Raw genomic sequence first — 14,115 nt, 5'->3', positions numbered from 1 at the left:
TCCTGAGAGCAACCCAGTGGTTGTTTTGAGAAAACTGATTCCTGTTATCCTGCTATTTATCGCTCAGTGAAAGTGAAAGCCACAGAAACTGCTCATATTAACAGCACACTCATTAAATGTCCTTACTTTTTTTTTTAAAGGCTTTTTATGCAAACAACAAAAAGCCCTTTTATTTCACCAGAGTGCTGTGATGTGCAAAAACAAAGTCAGCCTGCCATATAAAACATTGTAGGAGGATCGCGGTGATGTAATGGAGGATAAAATACTATTAAGTATAAAATAAGCTCGCCAAAAAGCCCGCGCTGAGTACCACAAAGTAGGCTAAGCCGTCAGAGGAATATTAACATTTTGTATTAACTGCCTCCAGATGACCATGCAGTGAAAGCAAAAAATATTAGAGGACATCATAATATTACATGTGAAAATACCCACTGTTTAGTGCAGATATATTTTCTTTCATATTTCCCGGTGATGTGATCAAACACTGGCATTTTCCTTTTTCTTTCTTTTTTTTTTAAGGTCGTTGTCACATGACCAACTAGCCAACACATGGCCTGTGTGAGGCTGACACGCCCCCTAAAGTCAACGGGAGACTATATGGGTGACTGGGTTGGAGTTAAAAGTGAATCTTTCAGATATCTAGATTAGGAGTGCTCCCTCTTGAGAAACACGCTGTAATCATGTGTATCGGTGGAATCTTTGGACTGCCACAAGTGGAGCCGTGAATCCAAAGTCCAAGTTTAGGTTTGATTAAAACTTTTCTAAATATTGATCAGTCACTGTGTTGGATGTTTATGTCATATGCATCTATCGCTGTTGGAGCCTAAAGATGATCTGCTGGGATAAAATCTGGTGTTAGCCCATTTAGGATTAATCTAACTTAAAAGCACATGCATGCTGACCGTACACCTGCACCTGACACATTCCTTAAAAGTCATGTCCATAACTAACAGATTATTATCACTGTTATCAGTCAACAGTGATATTGCAACATTAGCAGCATAGGTTCAGAGGCCCAACCAGAAGAAAATCCAAGCCTTTAATGTGCAGTAGACAGGACATGAAACAAAATAATCAAATTTTTCTATGTTTAAACGGCATGGTGCTGAGCCTGGACTGGCCAGTACAGTAGCAGATGACAGAAACTTCTCCACTGCACAGGATATATAAAGTCAGTGAAATAGAGATGGACCCAGTGGGACTTTAGCTCTTTATATGATTAAGGATCAGAGCAGTTGAGTGGTGGTTAGTGTTATGAGAAGTGGTGTGGCAGTATATCTACAGTACTTCAAATGTCTGCTTTGTGTTTTGTATTCATGTTGTTGTTTTTTTCGTGGATGCTGATGGAGAAAACCGCCACTTGAGAAAGTCAGATTTTTAAAAATTGCTCCCCTTATTCAAATTTTTCAAAATAAAGTATAAGATTTTGCATTAAATCTTTGATTGACAGGAGCAAATATGCAAGAGGAGGAGAGCAAGGTCTGTGCTGTGGTTTATTTCTGAATGTCTCATTTTTAATATCAGTTTGTCAAAAAAAACTAACTTGATCAGTCTGAATCTAAGCCTCACTCTTTCCTTATTTGATCCTATATGCCAAACTATTTCACTGTTGCTATACCAGTTCATTATTCCTCATTATTTTACAATAGAAATCTCTCAGTGCTGCATAGGGCACAATCACTTGACTTTCCTGAACCATGCAGGAAATGCTGAGCTTTCAGGGCAGAGCCTTATCACCAGGCAGGCATGTAGAAATGATCTCAGTAAATCAGTGAGCAAGAACAACATTTAGGAGAGAAACACATTCATGACATTTACAGTAGCAGGAAAATCAGCATCAGCTCATGAGAAGACTTATAGGGAAGTCTGCTTTATGTAATTTACAAGTGAAGTGGCTGTGAAGCTGCATGAGACGATTCCTAGAAATAACACCAGCTAAAGAGACTGACATGTAATCCTGATGATCACCACACCAAAGACAAAAAGGACAAAATCAAATTAAATCACTGTATGTAAAAGTACAAAGATTAAATAACTGCAGTATCTTATTAAATCCCATTAACGTTTGCTGTGTTTATCTCTGACATAAGTTACTTGTGTCACAAAGTATTGGGTGAGTGGAGTTGTTATCAGCAGCTGTACACGGTCTGGTCAAAGTGCATAGTGCTGATCTGCGGGGAAGCAACGAATCTGCATCCATTCAAATTAACTTTGGAATTAACTCTACTAAGGTAAAATACAACATTTTATGGAACTTTGCAGCATAAAAATTGCTTTTGGTTAGGGTTAGGTCTTGTTTTACGGCGTTACTAGGCTGGGCTGCTAATAGTTTAACTTTTAAGCAGGTTAAAAAAAAAATCTAGCATGTAAGTTTGCCTGTGAGCTTGTTCATAAGCGAGTCATTTGATCAGGCTCCTGCATGTCTGCCAAGGTTTCAAGCCTCTTTCTTCCCTAAAGGAAGTTTAAGAGTACATGCTTATGTGCTGGTCATCAATGAAATCGGTTGTCTGTCATAAAGTCATCTATTTAAAATTTTATGATCTTGGATAAAGCCACTTTTGTCGTTTCAAAGGCCATACGCTATACTATTCATTACAGTCGTGACCTTTACTAAATGAGAGTCCGCATTAAAATGTTATTGATAGCTGAAAAATGATGGTTTGGCCTCCAGGTTGCAAGAATGACTCGAGAAAAAACTCAGCTGAAGGAGTTTTTAGAGTCAATAAGTGTTCTGCAGTGGGTGCTAAGCTTTCTCCTCTTGGGTAAGAAGTTGCCATACTATCCTTTTTTAATGATTTCCTAACAAACATCAGTGTATTAATTGCATTATTAATTAACTCATAAAATAAATCTCTTGCTCCTTCCCAACTCCAATGCTGGTCGACATGGCATGAAAAACATCCATCTCCAGGAGTGGCTTGTATCATACTGATGGTGTATCTTATGTTTACCTCTCTGTGGCCGCTGTCTGCTCTCTACTTTGTATGGTTGGTGATGGACTGGCATAAACCCGAAAGAGGTAAAGAAATTCAAGTATGCATGAAAATAATGACGATACAAAAAACAAAATATGCAGTTTATACACTAATAAAAGGCCTACCTTTTAAAGTGTGTAACAGCACACTCAAAAATTATGATTTACAGTATATGCATGTATACTGGCTACATTAAATGGGTTTGCTGCTTAAAAATAGCTTTATTTTAGTTTTACCATTGTTTTTATAACTCTTAGTATTTAGTATAGTTTTTGCATACCAGTGATCACATCAGGATACTCTTTAGCTTTGCTAACGTGCACTGTGAAACTGGGACACTCAGTGTTTCTAAGGTTTTCAATGTCTCCATCAGGGGGCAGAAGAACGATGTCTGTGAGAAAGTGGAAGGTATGGGAGCACATGAGAGACTACTTTCCCGTTAAAGTAAGTTTTGGGTAAATATCTTTAGATCTGTTTATTTGCTTCTAACACACAGATGCTTACTGTGTACAGGACAGCTAATATTTTCAAAAATCTCAAACCCTATGAAATGTCCAACTGAATTCCATGTTGGGATGTTTTTGGGGTACGGAAAGATACATTTTTACTCCAGTGCACACTTGAAGCACTGGAAACCTAAAATCCTGTTATTAGTCTTTACAAAGAGCATATTATATTTGAGGCCCTCACACAGGGCACGCAGTCAAAAGCCTGCAAGAACAAGTGTCTAATCTTTGCCTCAGTCAGATGAGTGAAAATGGGCATGGCTGTTTAACAGCAGCAACATCCGTGATCACCAACATTAACCCTCTTGTGTCAATGTTCTTTCTTAGCTGGTCAAGACAGCAGAGCTGAATCCAAACAAAAACTACATCCTAGGTTCTCACCCACATGGCATCATGTGTACTGGAGCCTTTACCTGCTTCAGCACGGAGAGCTGTGGCTTTGCTGAGGCATTTCCCGGCGTGCGAGCCAGCCTGGCGATGCTGGCGGGCCTGTTCAGGATACCATTCTTTAGGGAGTACATCATGAGCGCAGGTATTTATCGCATGTTTTAGCAAGGGGACTAAACTACTCCGTTTCTTAGTCCGAGAAGCATTTTGCATTAGGCCGAAACAGCAGTTTATTGATCATACTACAGTATACAGTTCATGTTCTGCAGAAAAAAGTGATTTTACTTTGTGGAATGCAAATGGAAGAAAGAATACCTACATGTTACTGATGCTAACTGAATTTGAAAGCCTGTTGACAGTGTAGACCTGCATGTTACAGCTTAACAAAAAAGTCCCTGTTATGCTCCTGACCTGAACTACTTCTGTTCTTACTCTGTCTGATAAGGACTTTACCCAGTCAGCAAACCAAGCCTGGTCCACCTCCTTTCAAAAAGCGGCAAAGGGAATGCAGTGGTAATTGTGATAGGGGGCGCTGCCGAGTCTCTGGCATCCTCTCCCGGACTCAACACAGTGGTCATGAAGGAAAGAAAGGGATTTGTCAGACTGGCCCTTGAGTTGGGGTGAGAATTATACACTAAGAAAGAAAATATACAAATATGTAAAACACTGAAACCTGAACTCTGACCTTCCACAGTGTTGATCTGGTGCCCGTTTATTCATTCGGGGAGAATGAGCTCTACCAGCAGGTGATTTTCGCAGAGGGCAGTCTGTGTCGCAGGTTACAGGACTTGTTTAAAAAAATCATGGGCTTTGCACCGTGTCTCTTTGTCGGTGAGCGCTTTGTTCTCATGCCCTACAGGACTCCAATCACGACTGTTGGTGGGTATTTTATTATTCTTTAAATAGCCAATACCACTTTTATGTACTGAGCCCATTTTATTCTCACACTGTACTCTTTTCAGTGGGAAGTCCAATCTCAGTGCCAAAGCGTGTCACGCCCACAGACGAGGAAGTCGACCATTATCACAGACTTTACATGCAGGCCCTTTCCAAATTATTCCACGAACACAAGGTCAGCTGCGGACTTTCAGAAAATCACGAGCTTCGCATAATTTAGATATTTTGACATAAACTGTTTGCACCAAATACGACTTGGAGTCACTATGGATCTGACGTGATGGACCTATATTAACATTGAAGGTTTCCTGTGATCATCAGTCTATAAAAATGTGCCTGTATTTAAAACTGCTCATCACATGTTTTAAATAATTATGACGTGAAGCCTTTATGTGGCACTGCTGTTTGTATGGAAAACACTGGAGGATTATTAATTTAATCATGTTTGGCAATAATTTTAACAACATATTGAAAAAAATATTCTCACGTGTTCCTGAAAGCTGTACATATTTGGAATGATTCAATTATTATCTCATAACATGACATACTTTTTCTTTTTTGTTTGCATTATTAAAACAATCCCACTAGTTTTCATGAACAAAAGAAAAAAATCTTACTGGATATTGTGTTGTTTTGAGCTGTACCCCCCCCCCAAAAAAAGCTGTGTATTATTTAAGATCCACTAAAAAATTATGATGCACTTTGTCACAGATTACTTCTTTTTATATCAGATCGACTTCACAAGTAATTTAATACTTATTACTGTAATTTGATCACAACTTTATTAATGAATCTGTTTACAGCAGTTCTGTTTGCACAATAATTACAAAACAAGCCTTTTAAGAAATGAAATAATCTCATTACTCCAAAAAGCAGGCAGAACACAACACTGGTAAAGAGCAAAAAATGTGAACCTTCTAAAAGAAGTCCATATCATCTGGTGCATCCAGGTCACGGTACTCAATGATGTTGCGTGGGTCACCTCGTGACATTCTGCAATGGATGGCAATGCAAACAGAAAAACAGTAGAAACGATCTTTTAAAGGGAGTTTCAAACTTCCACATTAGCAGAAAAAAGAAAATGTTTGTAGCAAAATAAAGACACGTACAGCGGTCTCACCTGATGTTGCGCGGCTTACCCAGGTATTCACCTTGTCCGCGGAAGTTGTCATAGTTGCCTCTGCCTCCACCATATTGGTTGGGTGGATAAGGAGGCCCACCAGCTTCAAAAAATGATTTTAATTTGAAAAAAGAAAAAGTGTTGCGACTTGACTGGAAAGCACATTCTCATTTTTAGTATAAAAGGGTAAATTCAGAACATACCACCGTAGCCCATCAGAGGAGGACGAGGCTGTGCAAAGCCCATTGGACCCTGAGGACCTTGGGGAGGAAACGGCATACTGGGACTGAGCAAACCTGCGAGATGAAACGGGCCCAGTGTATCTTTTTCTTACTATTCTGTTTATCTCTGTTGAAGAATATCTGTAGTTCTGGGTTTACTAGACAAAAATCTCAAACCGACCTTGGCTTGGGCCTGGAAGAGGAGGAAGTTTCATCTCTGGCAGGGATGGCCTCTTGGCATCCATCAGGAAATTGTTGAAGAAACTAACCTCCTTTTTCACTTCTTCAATTTTATCCCCATGTTTGTTGAGGATGTGCTTCCGTACAAACTCTGGACCCTTGAATTTGATTTGAAATAAAAAAAATAAAAAATATATACAGAAATAATTCTTGATTATTATTTTTTTTAAATTACAACAGAACTTCTAACAAAAACTACTGGTATATCTCCTTTGTGTTTAATAAAATGCATTGACTGTGGTCATGCTGTACAGTCCTGAATACTATTCATTCCAAGTGCCAACCTTAAATTTCTTTCCACTTAGAGGGCAGAGCCATTTATCTTTTCCCAGTTCTTGTGTGTTGGCAGACACAAACTTCTCCACTTCTTCTTCAGGGTCCTTGCGGCCCATCTTCACCCCCTCTTCTTCAGACAAGACTTCTTTTAAACTAAACAAGGGGGCCAACTTCTCCTCCATCATTTTCTCCCACTGTTGCACTGTTGAATGAGGGGATGTCATCTTATTAAATTCTGAATCAACACAAACTTTAAAATCCTCACTTAAACTTTTTTTTGCAATCTGCATTGCCTACATTTTGCACTGTTTATGATAGGTGGCAAAATAGTCTAAGCACAGCAAATGTTTAGCTAGCAAACACAACAGTTAAAATTCACGTCAACTTCAGGATGTTGGAAGATTCATTTTCACTACAGCTGAGTCAACATTTACGTTTTCATCCCAGAGGTCTCTTTTGTGTCACGTAACATGAAAAGGGAAGAACACTGACCTTCTCCATGTGTGATGCGGTTGGGAGGAATGGGTCCACGTACATGAATCATGCCGCATCGGTTGGGCATTTCATCCTCACTGGGGTATTCACAGGTGTTGTAGTAGTCAACTGAGTGCACAACACGGAGGTACAAGACCAAACGATCCAAAACCTGAAACAACACATGGTAAAATTGACAGGCCTAGCACAGTGAAGATACAAATGGAGAAACCCACTTTTAAAAGAGAAGATCAGATGGATATTATATCTTAAACTGTTCTAAGTGTGGTAAAGGAATGACCTTGACAAGTTTGTCATCCCTCTCAACAGTCATCTCTGCAGGGTTTCCTTCCTTGATGCCCTCCTCAGAATCCATTCCACTCCCGGAGCCCAGAAGCTCCTCCTCCTCAGCACTGACCTCCTCTATCAGGTAATCGGTAATATTCTTCAGGATGGGGTTCTGCGCTGGCAACTGTGGAAATAAAAAAAACCCACAAATGATGATGATGGTCAAATAACTTGAGAAAAATCAGTTAAATTGCATGGGTACAGGTACTATACCTCACTGCTCTGCCCTTCTTCCTGGGACTTGTTGCTCCAAAGTTCCCCTTTCTCATCTAAGGCATGAATGAGCTTGGCAGCCAGCTTGATGTCATTGCGGAGAATCTGCTTGTGCTGAGTAATGCCATTAACATTACGCACCCTCCGAGCCAGGTCCCTGTTCACCCCCGGTGCCAGTTCACAGTCTCGCAGCTGTGAAGGGTAAAAACAGACTGGTAAAGGCCTCAGCTGAAATTTGAACGATCTCTGCATCTCTAAAGCCACCTGCAACACAAAGTTATAGCAGTGCCAACACTTATGACTGGTGCACTTACCCGAATGTTCTGAAGGTTCCAACAGACTTCTTTGATGTTGACGCTACGGTCAAATGTCACCCAGCAACGTCTGAAAAACCTGAGACGGTGCAGGTTTCATGTCAAAGTAATGAATGACTACACTAATCCAACCATTTACACTTTAGTGTAGCAAATAATGCCAAGTTTTCATTTTTCATACCTGCGCTCTGGATGGGGATCAGACAAGCAAACACGCAGAAACCCAGGGTAACGTCGACACAGCTGAGAAGAAAAAGAAACCACGCTCAGTTTAAACCAGGACACGTATCTGTTTAGTGCACTTAAAGATCTGGACCTGATAGGTATGCTTCTTTTATACAACTCACAGCAATAATCTCAGCCTTGGAGATGGTGGGAGCGATGCTTCTCATGAACAGAGAGCAAGTCCTGTGGAGAGGCCGTGGTCTAGGAGAGTCGTCTTTGGGCTTTTTCTCTTCCTTCTTGTCCTCCTCGGAGTTCTCCTTGGGTTTCTCCTCTGGATCATTAGACAGGAAAGGGAGATTTATTTGATGAGTGCTAAATTACAGAAAGATACATATTATACTCCTGAAAATGTATAACCAGACACTACAGGCATGATTTCTCACCTTCACCTTCCTCTTCCTCCTCATCCTTGTCTTCCTCTTCCTTCTTCACTGGTTTGTCAGAGCAGTTAGAGTTGAAGTCTGAATCTGAGTCCGAGTCACTCTCTGAGGCGCTGGCTTCATCATCGCTGTCCCCGCTGCGCTTCCTCTTTCTTCTTGGCTAAACAATCAAATTGAAAAACAATCAGGCCAGTTCAATTTATTTCTTTCTCTTGGTAAGAACTAATTCAGTATCAGAAGGAACACTTACTTTCTTAGGTTCAGGAATTTCTTTTGCTGGTTCTTTCTCTGCCTCCTCTTTCATATCCTCTCCTTCTGCTGTGGCAGCTTTCTCTGTGCTGGCTGAGTCACTACCCTCCTGTGCCACAGTTCATTGTCATCAACAGAGCCTCATGAAATGTCTACCGCCTGTCTAACAGAGCACACATACCTTCTCATTTCTGTCTTTCTCCACTGGTTTGCAGTCACTACCCAAAGCTTTGAGGTCTTCTCTCTTGGAAACTTCAGTGCCCCTGGAAATAGATGCTGACTTCTCTCTGTCTTCTTCCTCTTCAGATGGCAGATCCAAGATGCGAAGATCATGGTCTGTGCCCCCTTCCATTTTTATCACAGCTGAAATGCAGAAAGAACGTTATGGTTCAGCCATAGAAGTACTCTTCTAAGTACAATCCATGCAATTAGGTCAGATCATTTTTGCTTTTATTGTAAAAGCAGACTTAATTGTAGATACAAATGAAAACTCCACAGGTTAACAATGCTCTTTAAGTTGTTTGAGACCTCACCTGCATCCAAAACTTTGATGATGGCTGGGGTCTGTTCAATGTCCAGGGAGACATTATCAAACCAGCCGTTCTCCATTAGGAAAATGAACACATTCAGGCGGTTGTGCAGAGCCCTCTGGGCCTCTGCCTTAAGTCGTCTGGCCTCATCAGGGTGGTACTTGGATCGGAACCTGTGTCCAGAGTTGGGCGTCCACAACAGATTGGGGAGAGAATGATGGGGGTTGGGATGAGCGGGAAGCAAAAGTTAGAGAACAAATAAATATTACAAGCCTACGTTACATCTGTGTATTTTACACTTTTTTTTTTAAGTTTCTTCTAATCACATTTTTAACAGAACATTTATTCTGAATAGGGTTTTTTTATGTTAAACAACTCCAATTCAATAAGCAATCTAGCATATGACAAAACTTTAATTTGTCTTCAGTATATCCTAGTTATTATAATTTTCTGTAATTCTATGTTTTGACTGTGGTCTTCATAGCCAATTACTCAACAATGTTAGAAGATTTGAGATTAACTCACCAAAAAAGAAAGAAAAAAAAGGCAGGAAAAAAACAACAGAGATGATCAAATTAAACATTTACATATTCAAAATGTCACATTAAAAATGTTAGCATTAAGTGGACTACAGTTACCTTTTGTTCTGCCAGTTTAATAACAAATAAATACAGAGAGCGGGGTCTCTTCTGTGAAAGTGCGCTCCACTTCACCCCAATGGTGTGTCTGTATGCACACAAATTCGGTTTTGGGATTTGATCCGAATATAAAAAGAAAATTGTGTCGAAAAAGGATAAAACAAGAAAAAAAAAAAATTTCCGTGTGCGGACGACTACATGGCTGTCTATCTAAAATCCCTGTTACTGTGTGTCTAAGAGCAACTGCATTGTGCGCAGTGCATGCCCTGTCTGTCTAAGACCGATTCTTGCGGATGAGCTCCACTTTTTCTCATCTTGAAAAAAATCGTCGTCAACGTAGTAGTTGAAATGAAGGGAAGAAAATGGGTTATGACAAAACAGAATAATTTTGCATGATACCTGTGAAACAAGTGTCAAAGCATTAACAGACAGCACACAATTACAAATCTTGTGTTACTCCAAATAAGACAATCAACCCAAGGAACAAAGACGTTTTGGTCAAAGCACCAAATGATGACTTTAAACAATTTCGTTACATGAGAGTGACAATAAACAATTAACACACATTACTTCCTAGATTTTTTTTTCTATACCCAATGTTTGACTAGTGATAATATTTGTATTCCTGCCTAAGGAGCTATGGATATTTATGGATAAAAAAAAATTAAACTCCTAAAATACATTTATAACAAATATAAACTAATGTTGAAATTGGGTTGATTTTCTTATTTTGTCAACAAGTACTATAGCAACAGTCATTAGTTATAAATTAACTGTGTGTGCCTGGTCCTCGTACTGGGTGAAACTGTCATACCAAACGCCTTTCCACTGCTTTTAATTTGTGTGCATTAACAGCACCAGAGTTTAACAAGAACATAACGGAGATGGCATATACATGCACCTTGTTTTAATGTACCAATTTCATTAGCCATCAATTACAAATAAAAACATCATCTGAATTTTTGAATAGAATTCTAAGATAAACCCACCAAAAGGACCAGGCTCAGCCTATTATATTTGCCTTTAAATAGCAATTAAACCTAAAATGATGAAAAGGCCAATAAAGAAATAAAGAGCCAATTATATTTGGTGAGGACAACAAAAAATAACAGCTTAAGTAATGCTAATGGATCTGTCGATGCAATAATTATATTATGACTATAATAAAAAAATTATATTCTTGATAAGGGCTTATGTAGTAAAGGCATCTGAGATCGTACCACTCTTCATCTTTATGAGCCAAAAAGAAGTCCTGCATCTGCTGTCGCCGGAAGTCGATCTTGTACTCATTGTAGCGTTTGACGGCCTCAGTCTCATCCACAGAATCATCTAAGGACAGCAGAAACTCCTTAAAGCTCTTCATTATTGGAGGAGGAGGACCTAAGTCCAAGTCGTGGATGTTACCAAGCCTAATGAAAGAAAGATATGTTGGATGGAGCTTTGACTAGCCAAGAAGCTAGTTGGCAAAAAGACATATCTGAGGTAACAACATTAAAAATATCTTTAAAGATATGTAAAGTAACATTTAACTTCAAAACTGAACTTAAATTAATTACCTGGCCTGAATGGGGATGCCTTGATGAGGCTGCATGAGGTGCATGTCGGGATGGCCCCAATGTTGTGGTGGTCCATAGCTGGGCCCTCCTCCACCACCATAACCCAAGTCATACCCACCACGGTAGGGGTCTCCACCATGGTCATCCCTGCCAGGAAACGGATAAGGGGCTTTAAGTAAAATAAAAGATGGTTACAGACATTGTGCAATAGTAACATTGCAAATCCTACCAGTCTCTTCTCATGCGTTTCTGCTGGGGACTCATGTCGTGTCTGGGTGGGGTAAATCTCTCCCTTCGACCTCTATCATAATCCCTGTACTCTCCACGACTTCGCCGCTCCCTGCCTCTATCCCACTCCCTGGACCAATGATCACAATCAGAGGAAGGAGAGAAAACATGAGGAAAGAAAAAAAAGGTAAGAAACACACAAGTCTATCTTTAATATCCACTTTACTCAGTGTAAGAGCAGCAAAGAGCTACAATTTATTAGCATTTAGCTGTTCATCTGAATATGATTTGGCTGTATCAGGTTTCACTGAATCTGGCGTGTGCCCAATAGCATCTCTCTTTTTAACCTGTCATTCCAGTCATCTCTGCGCCGGTCCTCTCTCTCTCTTGAACGGTCATAGTCACTTCTCTCCCGTCTGAATTTGTCCCTTCTCCTGCGATCATGGTCATCATCACTGTCTCCCATCTGCACGAAGAAAGAAAATCCAGATCACGTGTAGTATCCATTGATTATTATTAAGATGGCTACAAGCAGAATCGTTTTAAGGAAGGTTTTACTTTTTATATTAAGACCTGATAAGTGCAAAGCGAAAGTTTATGATTTACATCTCAAAAGAAGAAACTGCTCTGATGTAACACAACTCAAAACACATGTGCATCTTCCTTTTAAGTGACAAGTCAGTAAACCATGTCAGCAAAATGCCCCCCATGAAGATTGTTCTCGTTGAATATTGTTCTCATTATAAGCCAGGGAAACTGTTTCCTTTATTTTGTCTTCAGTATGTGGGGTTGCCACATGGAGACCGGGACGGTGCTTATAACAAGTGACTATTAATATTTGACCTTCTAATTCAAAAGGATTTTGGTGACGGCAGTCATTCAAACAAGGGGGACCGTGAACAAGGAAATGCAGATAGTCTGTCACAGACGACGTGCGTAACTTGCCGTAAAGTAATTCCTTTGTCTTGCATAATAGCGATCATTGATATCATCAGACTGGGATTTACTAAATTTACAAAAAACAAAACAAAACAAACAAAAAGAAAGATCAAAATTAGTAGCTATCCGGAGATACAGGTTTGAGTCTTTCAGTCGAAACAAAACCTGTAAATTCGTGATTTAGGGCGAGTTAGGACCCTCGATAATGCAGCCATGTATCGTTAGCCACTACGCTAGCTGTGTGTTAGCTGAAAATAAAATGAAAGAAATAAAATTAAATGAAATAAACTGAATTACGGTCTCATTCTACAGACCTGTCTTATTCTAAATAACAGACCAACTGATATAACTGAGGAAAAGTCAATAATTACGATAATACCTTAACAATTACTCGTTGGTATGGTGATCTCGTTCGTCTCCCTCTTTCTCCGTAGCCTTCACGTCTTCTTGTTCTTCGCTTGGAAATTGGTGAACAACTAAACATGGAATTAGCGCCACCACCTGGTTTGGAGTGTAAGCCACAATTTATCACCTCCGCCTAGGTAGCGTTTACGTCAGAGGAGGAGCCAGACATTTGAAACACCCGGGGCTTAGCCCTAAAGGGTAGTATGCATGTGGGATTTTTTTTTTTTTTTTGAAGGGGGGGGGGGGGGGGGGGGTGTAGAAATGACTGAAAGATTAATAGGCTCTGTTTTGAGTTTTGTTCAAAAAAGAATGACTTCATATAGGGAAATATATATATCACACATGCAGGACACCTTAAACTAGTTTTTTAATTAAGCAGCAAGACAGAACGAAGACTGGGCTGTATCAAGACACAGGGACTAAACCCCAATTCAACCAGACGCAGAACTGATCCAGAATTAAAACAGGACTACAACAGTTCAAAAGCAGGACTACTGAGGACTTAACCAAGACATAACCACAATCAGAACTAGATGATAGTAGCACTAAAAATCATCATAGACCTGCACTACACTTATTTATTTAATTCTACCAAAGTACAATATTTAGATTGAGAAAAGTTTATATAATTATTTAGCCTTGTTGTGCAAACAAGCCTGCAGAACTTAATAAATATAGAATTTGAAAAATAGCAAACCTAAAAAGAAACACTAGGTACGAGATACATGAGTACCTATGATACAGTGATACTTTTAGTAAGCAACCATTTGACTAACATGTGTGTCTCACCTGCTCTTGTTCATCTCTGTTCTGTCCTCATTCTCCATCTCAATCTCTGCTCCTCTCTCTCTCTCTTTGTGCTGACAATCATCAAATATACAGTTGAAACCAGATATTTACAAACTCTTCAGATCAAAACACAAACACTTTTTTAATTGTAACATCAAATCAGACTAAATGTTTATTTTTTTAGATTGATAAATATAAAAACATA

The 14,115-nt window shown here is 39.5% G+C and overlaps 2 protein-coding genes across 3 annotated transcripts; one reads left to right on the top strand and one right to left on the bottom strand.

Moving 5' to 3' along the window:
• The first annotated feature begins 2,084 nt into the window (after nucleotides 1–2,084).
• mogat3b (monoacylglycerol O-acyltransferase 3b) lies at nucleotides 2,085–5,470 on the top strand. The gene is made up of 8 exons (XM_026182052.1): nucleotides 2,085–2,231; nucleotides 2,672–2,762; nucleotides 2,912–3,019; nucleotides 3,349–3,419; nucleotides 3,809–4,013; nucleotides 4,314–4,488; nucleotides 4,563–4,747; nucleotides 4,831–5,470. Exons 2-8 carry the CDS (start codon nucleotides 2,681–2,683, stop codon nucleotides 4,983–4,985), a joined length of 981 nt encoding a protein of 326 aa, XP_026037837.1. The 5' UTR covers nucleotides 2,085–2,231; nucleotides 2,672–2,680; the 3' UTR covers nucleotides 4,986–5,470.
• Nucleotides 5,471–5,528: 58 nt separating this feature from the next.
• On the bottom strand, nucleotides 5,529–13,231 carry srrt (serrate RNA effector molecule homolog (Arabidopsis)). Of its 2 annotated transcripts, none has more exons than XM_026182049.1 (20): nucleotides 13,096–13,231; nucleotides 12,125–12,243; nucleotides 11,779–11,907; nucleotides 11,550–11,696; nucleotides 11,214–11,402; nucleotides 9,359–9,528; nucleotides 9,007–9,188; nucleotides 8,827–8,934; nucleotides 8,580–8,736; nucleotides 8,319–8,467; nucleotides 8,153–8,214; nucleotides 7,972–8,050; nucleotides 7,658–7,849; nucleotides 7,398–7,568; nucleotides 7,115–7,268; nucleotides 6,631–6,824; nucleotides 6,288–6,444; nucleotides 6,089–6,181; nucleotides 5,886–5,988; nucleotides 5,529–5,758 (listed from the first exon to the last, which is right to left on the bottom strand). In XM_026182049.1, exons 1-20 carry the CDS (start codon nucleotides 13,198–13,200, stop codon nucleotides 5,683–5,685), a joined length of 2,736 nt encoding a protein of 911 aa, XP_026037834.1. In that variant the 5' UTR covers nucleotides 13,201–13,231; the 3' UTR covers nucleotides 5,529–5,682. The 2 variants fall into 2 exon arrangements, with proteins under 2 accessions (XP_026037834.1, XP_026037835.1); XM_026182050.1 differs by having other exon boundaries at nucleotides 5,692–5,758; nucleotides 5,875–5,988.
• Nucleotides 13,232–14,115: the final 884 nt, after the last annotated feature.

This window comes from Astatotilapia calliptera, chromosome 10 (assembly GCF_900246225.1).
Source record: "Astatotilapia calliptera chromosome 10, fAstCal1.2, whole genome shotgun sequence".
NCBI lineage: Eukaryota > Metazoa > Chordata > Actinopteri > Cichliformes > Cichlidae > Astatotilapia > Astatotilapia calliptera.
The sequence above is the reverse complement of the archived record's forward strand: the minus strand, read 5'-3'. Positions and strand labels throughout refer to the sequence as shown.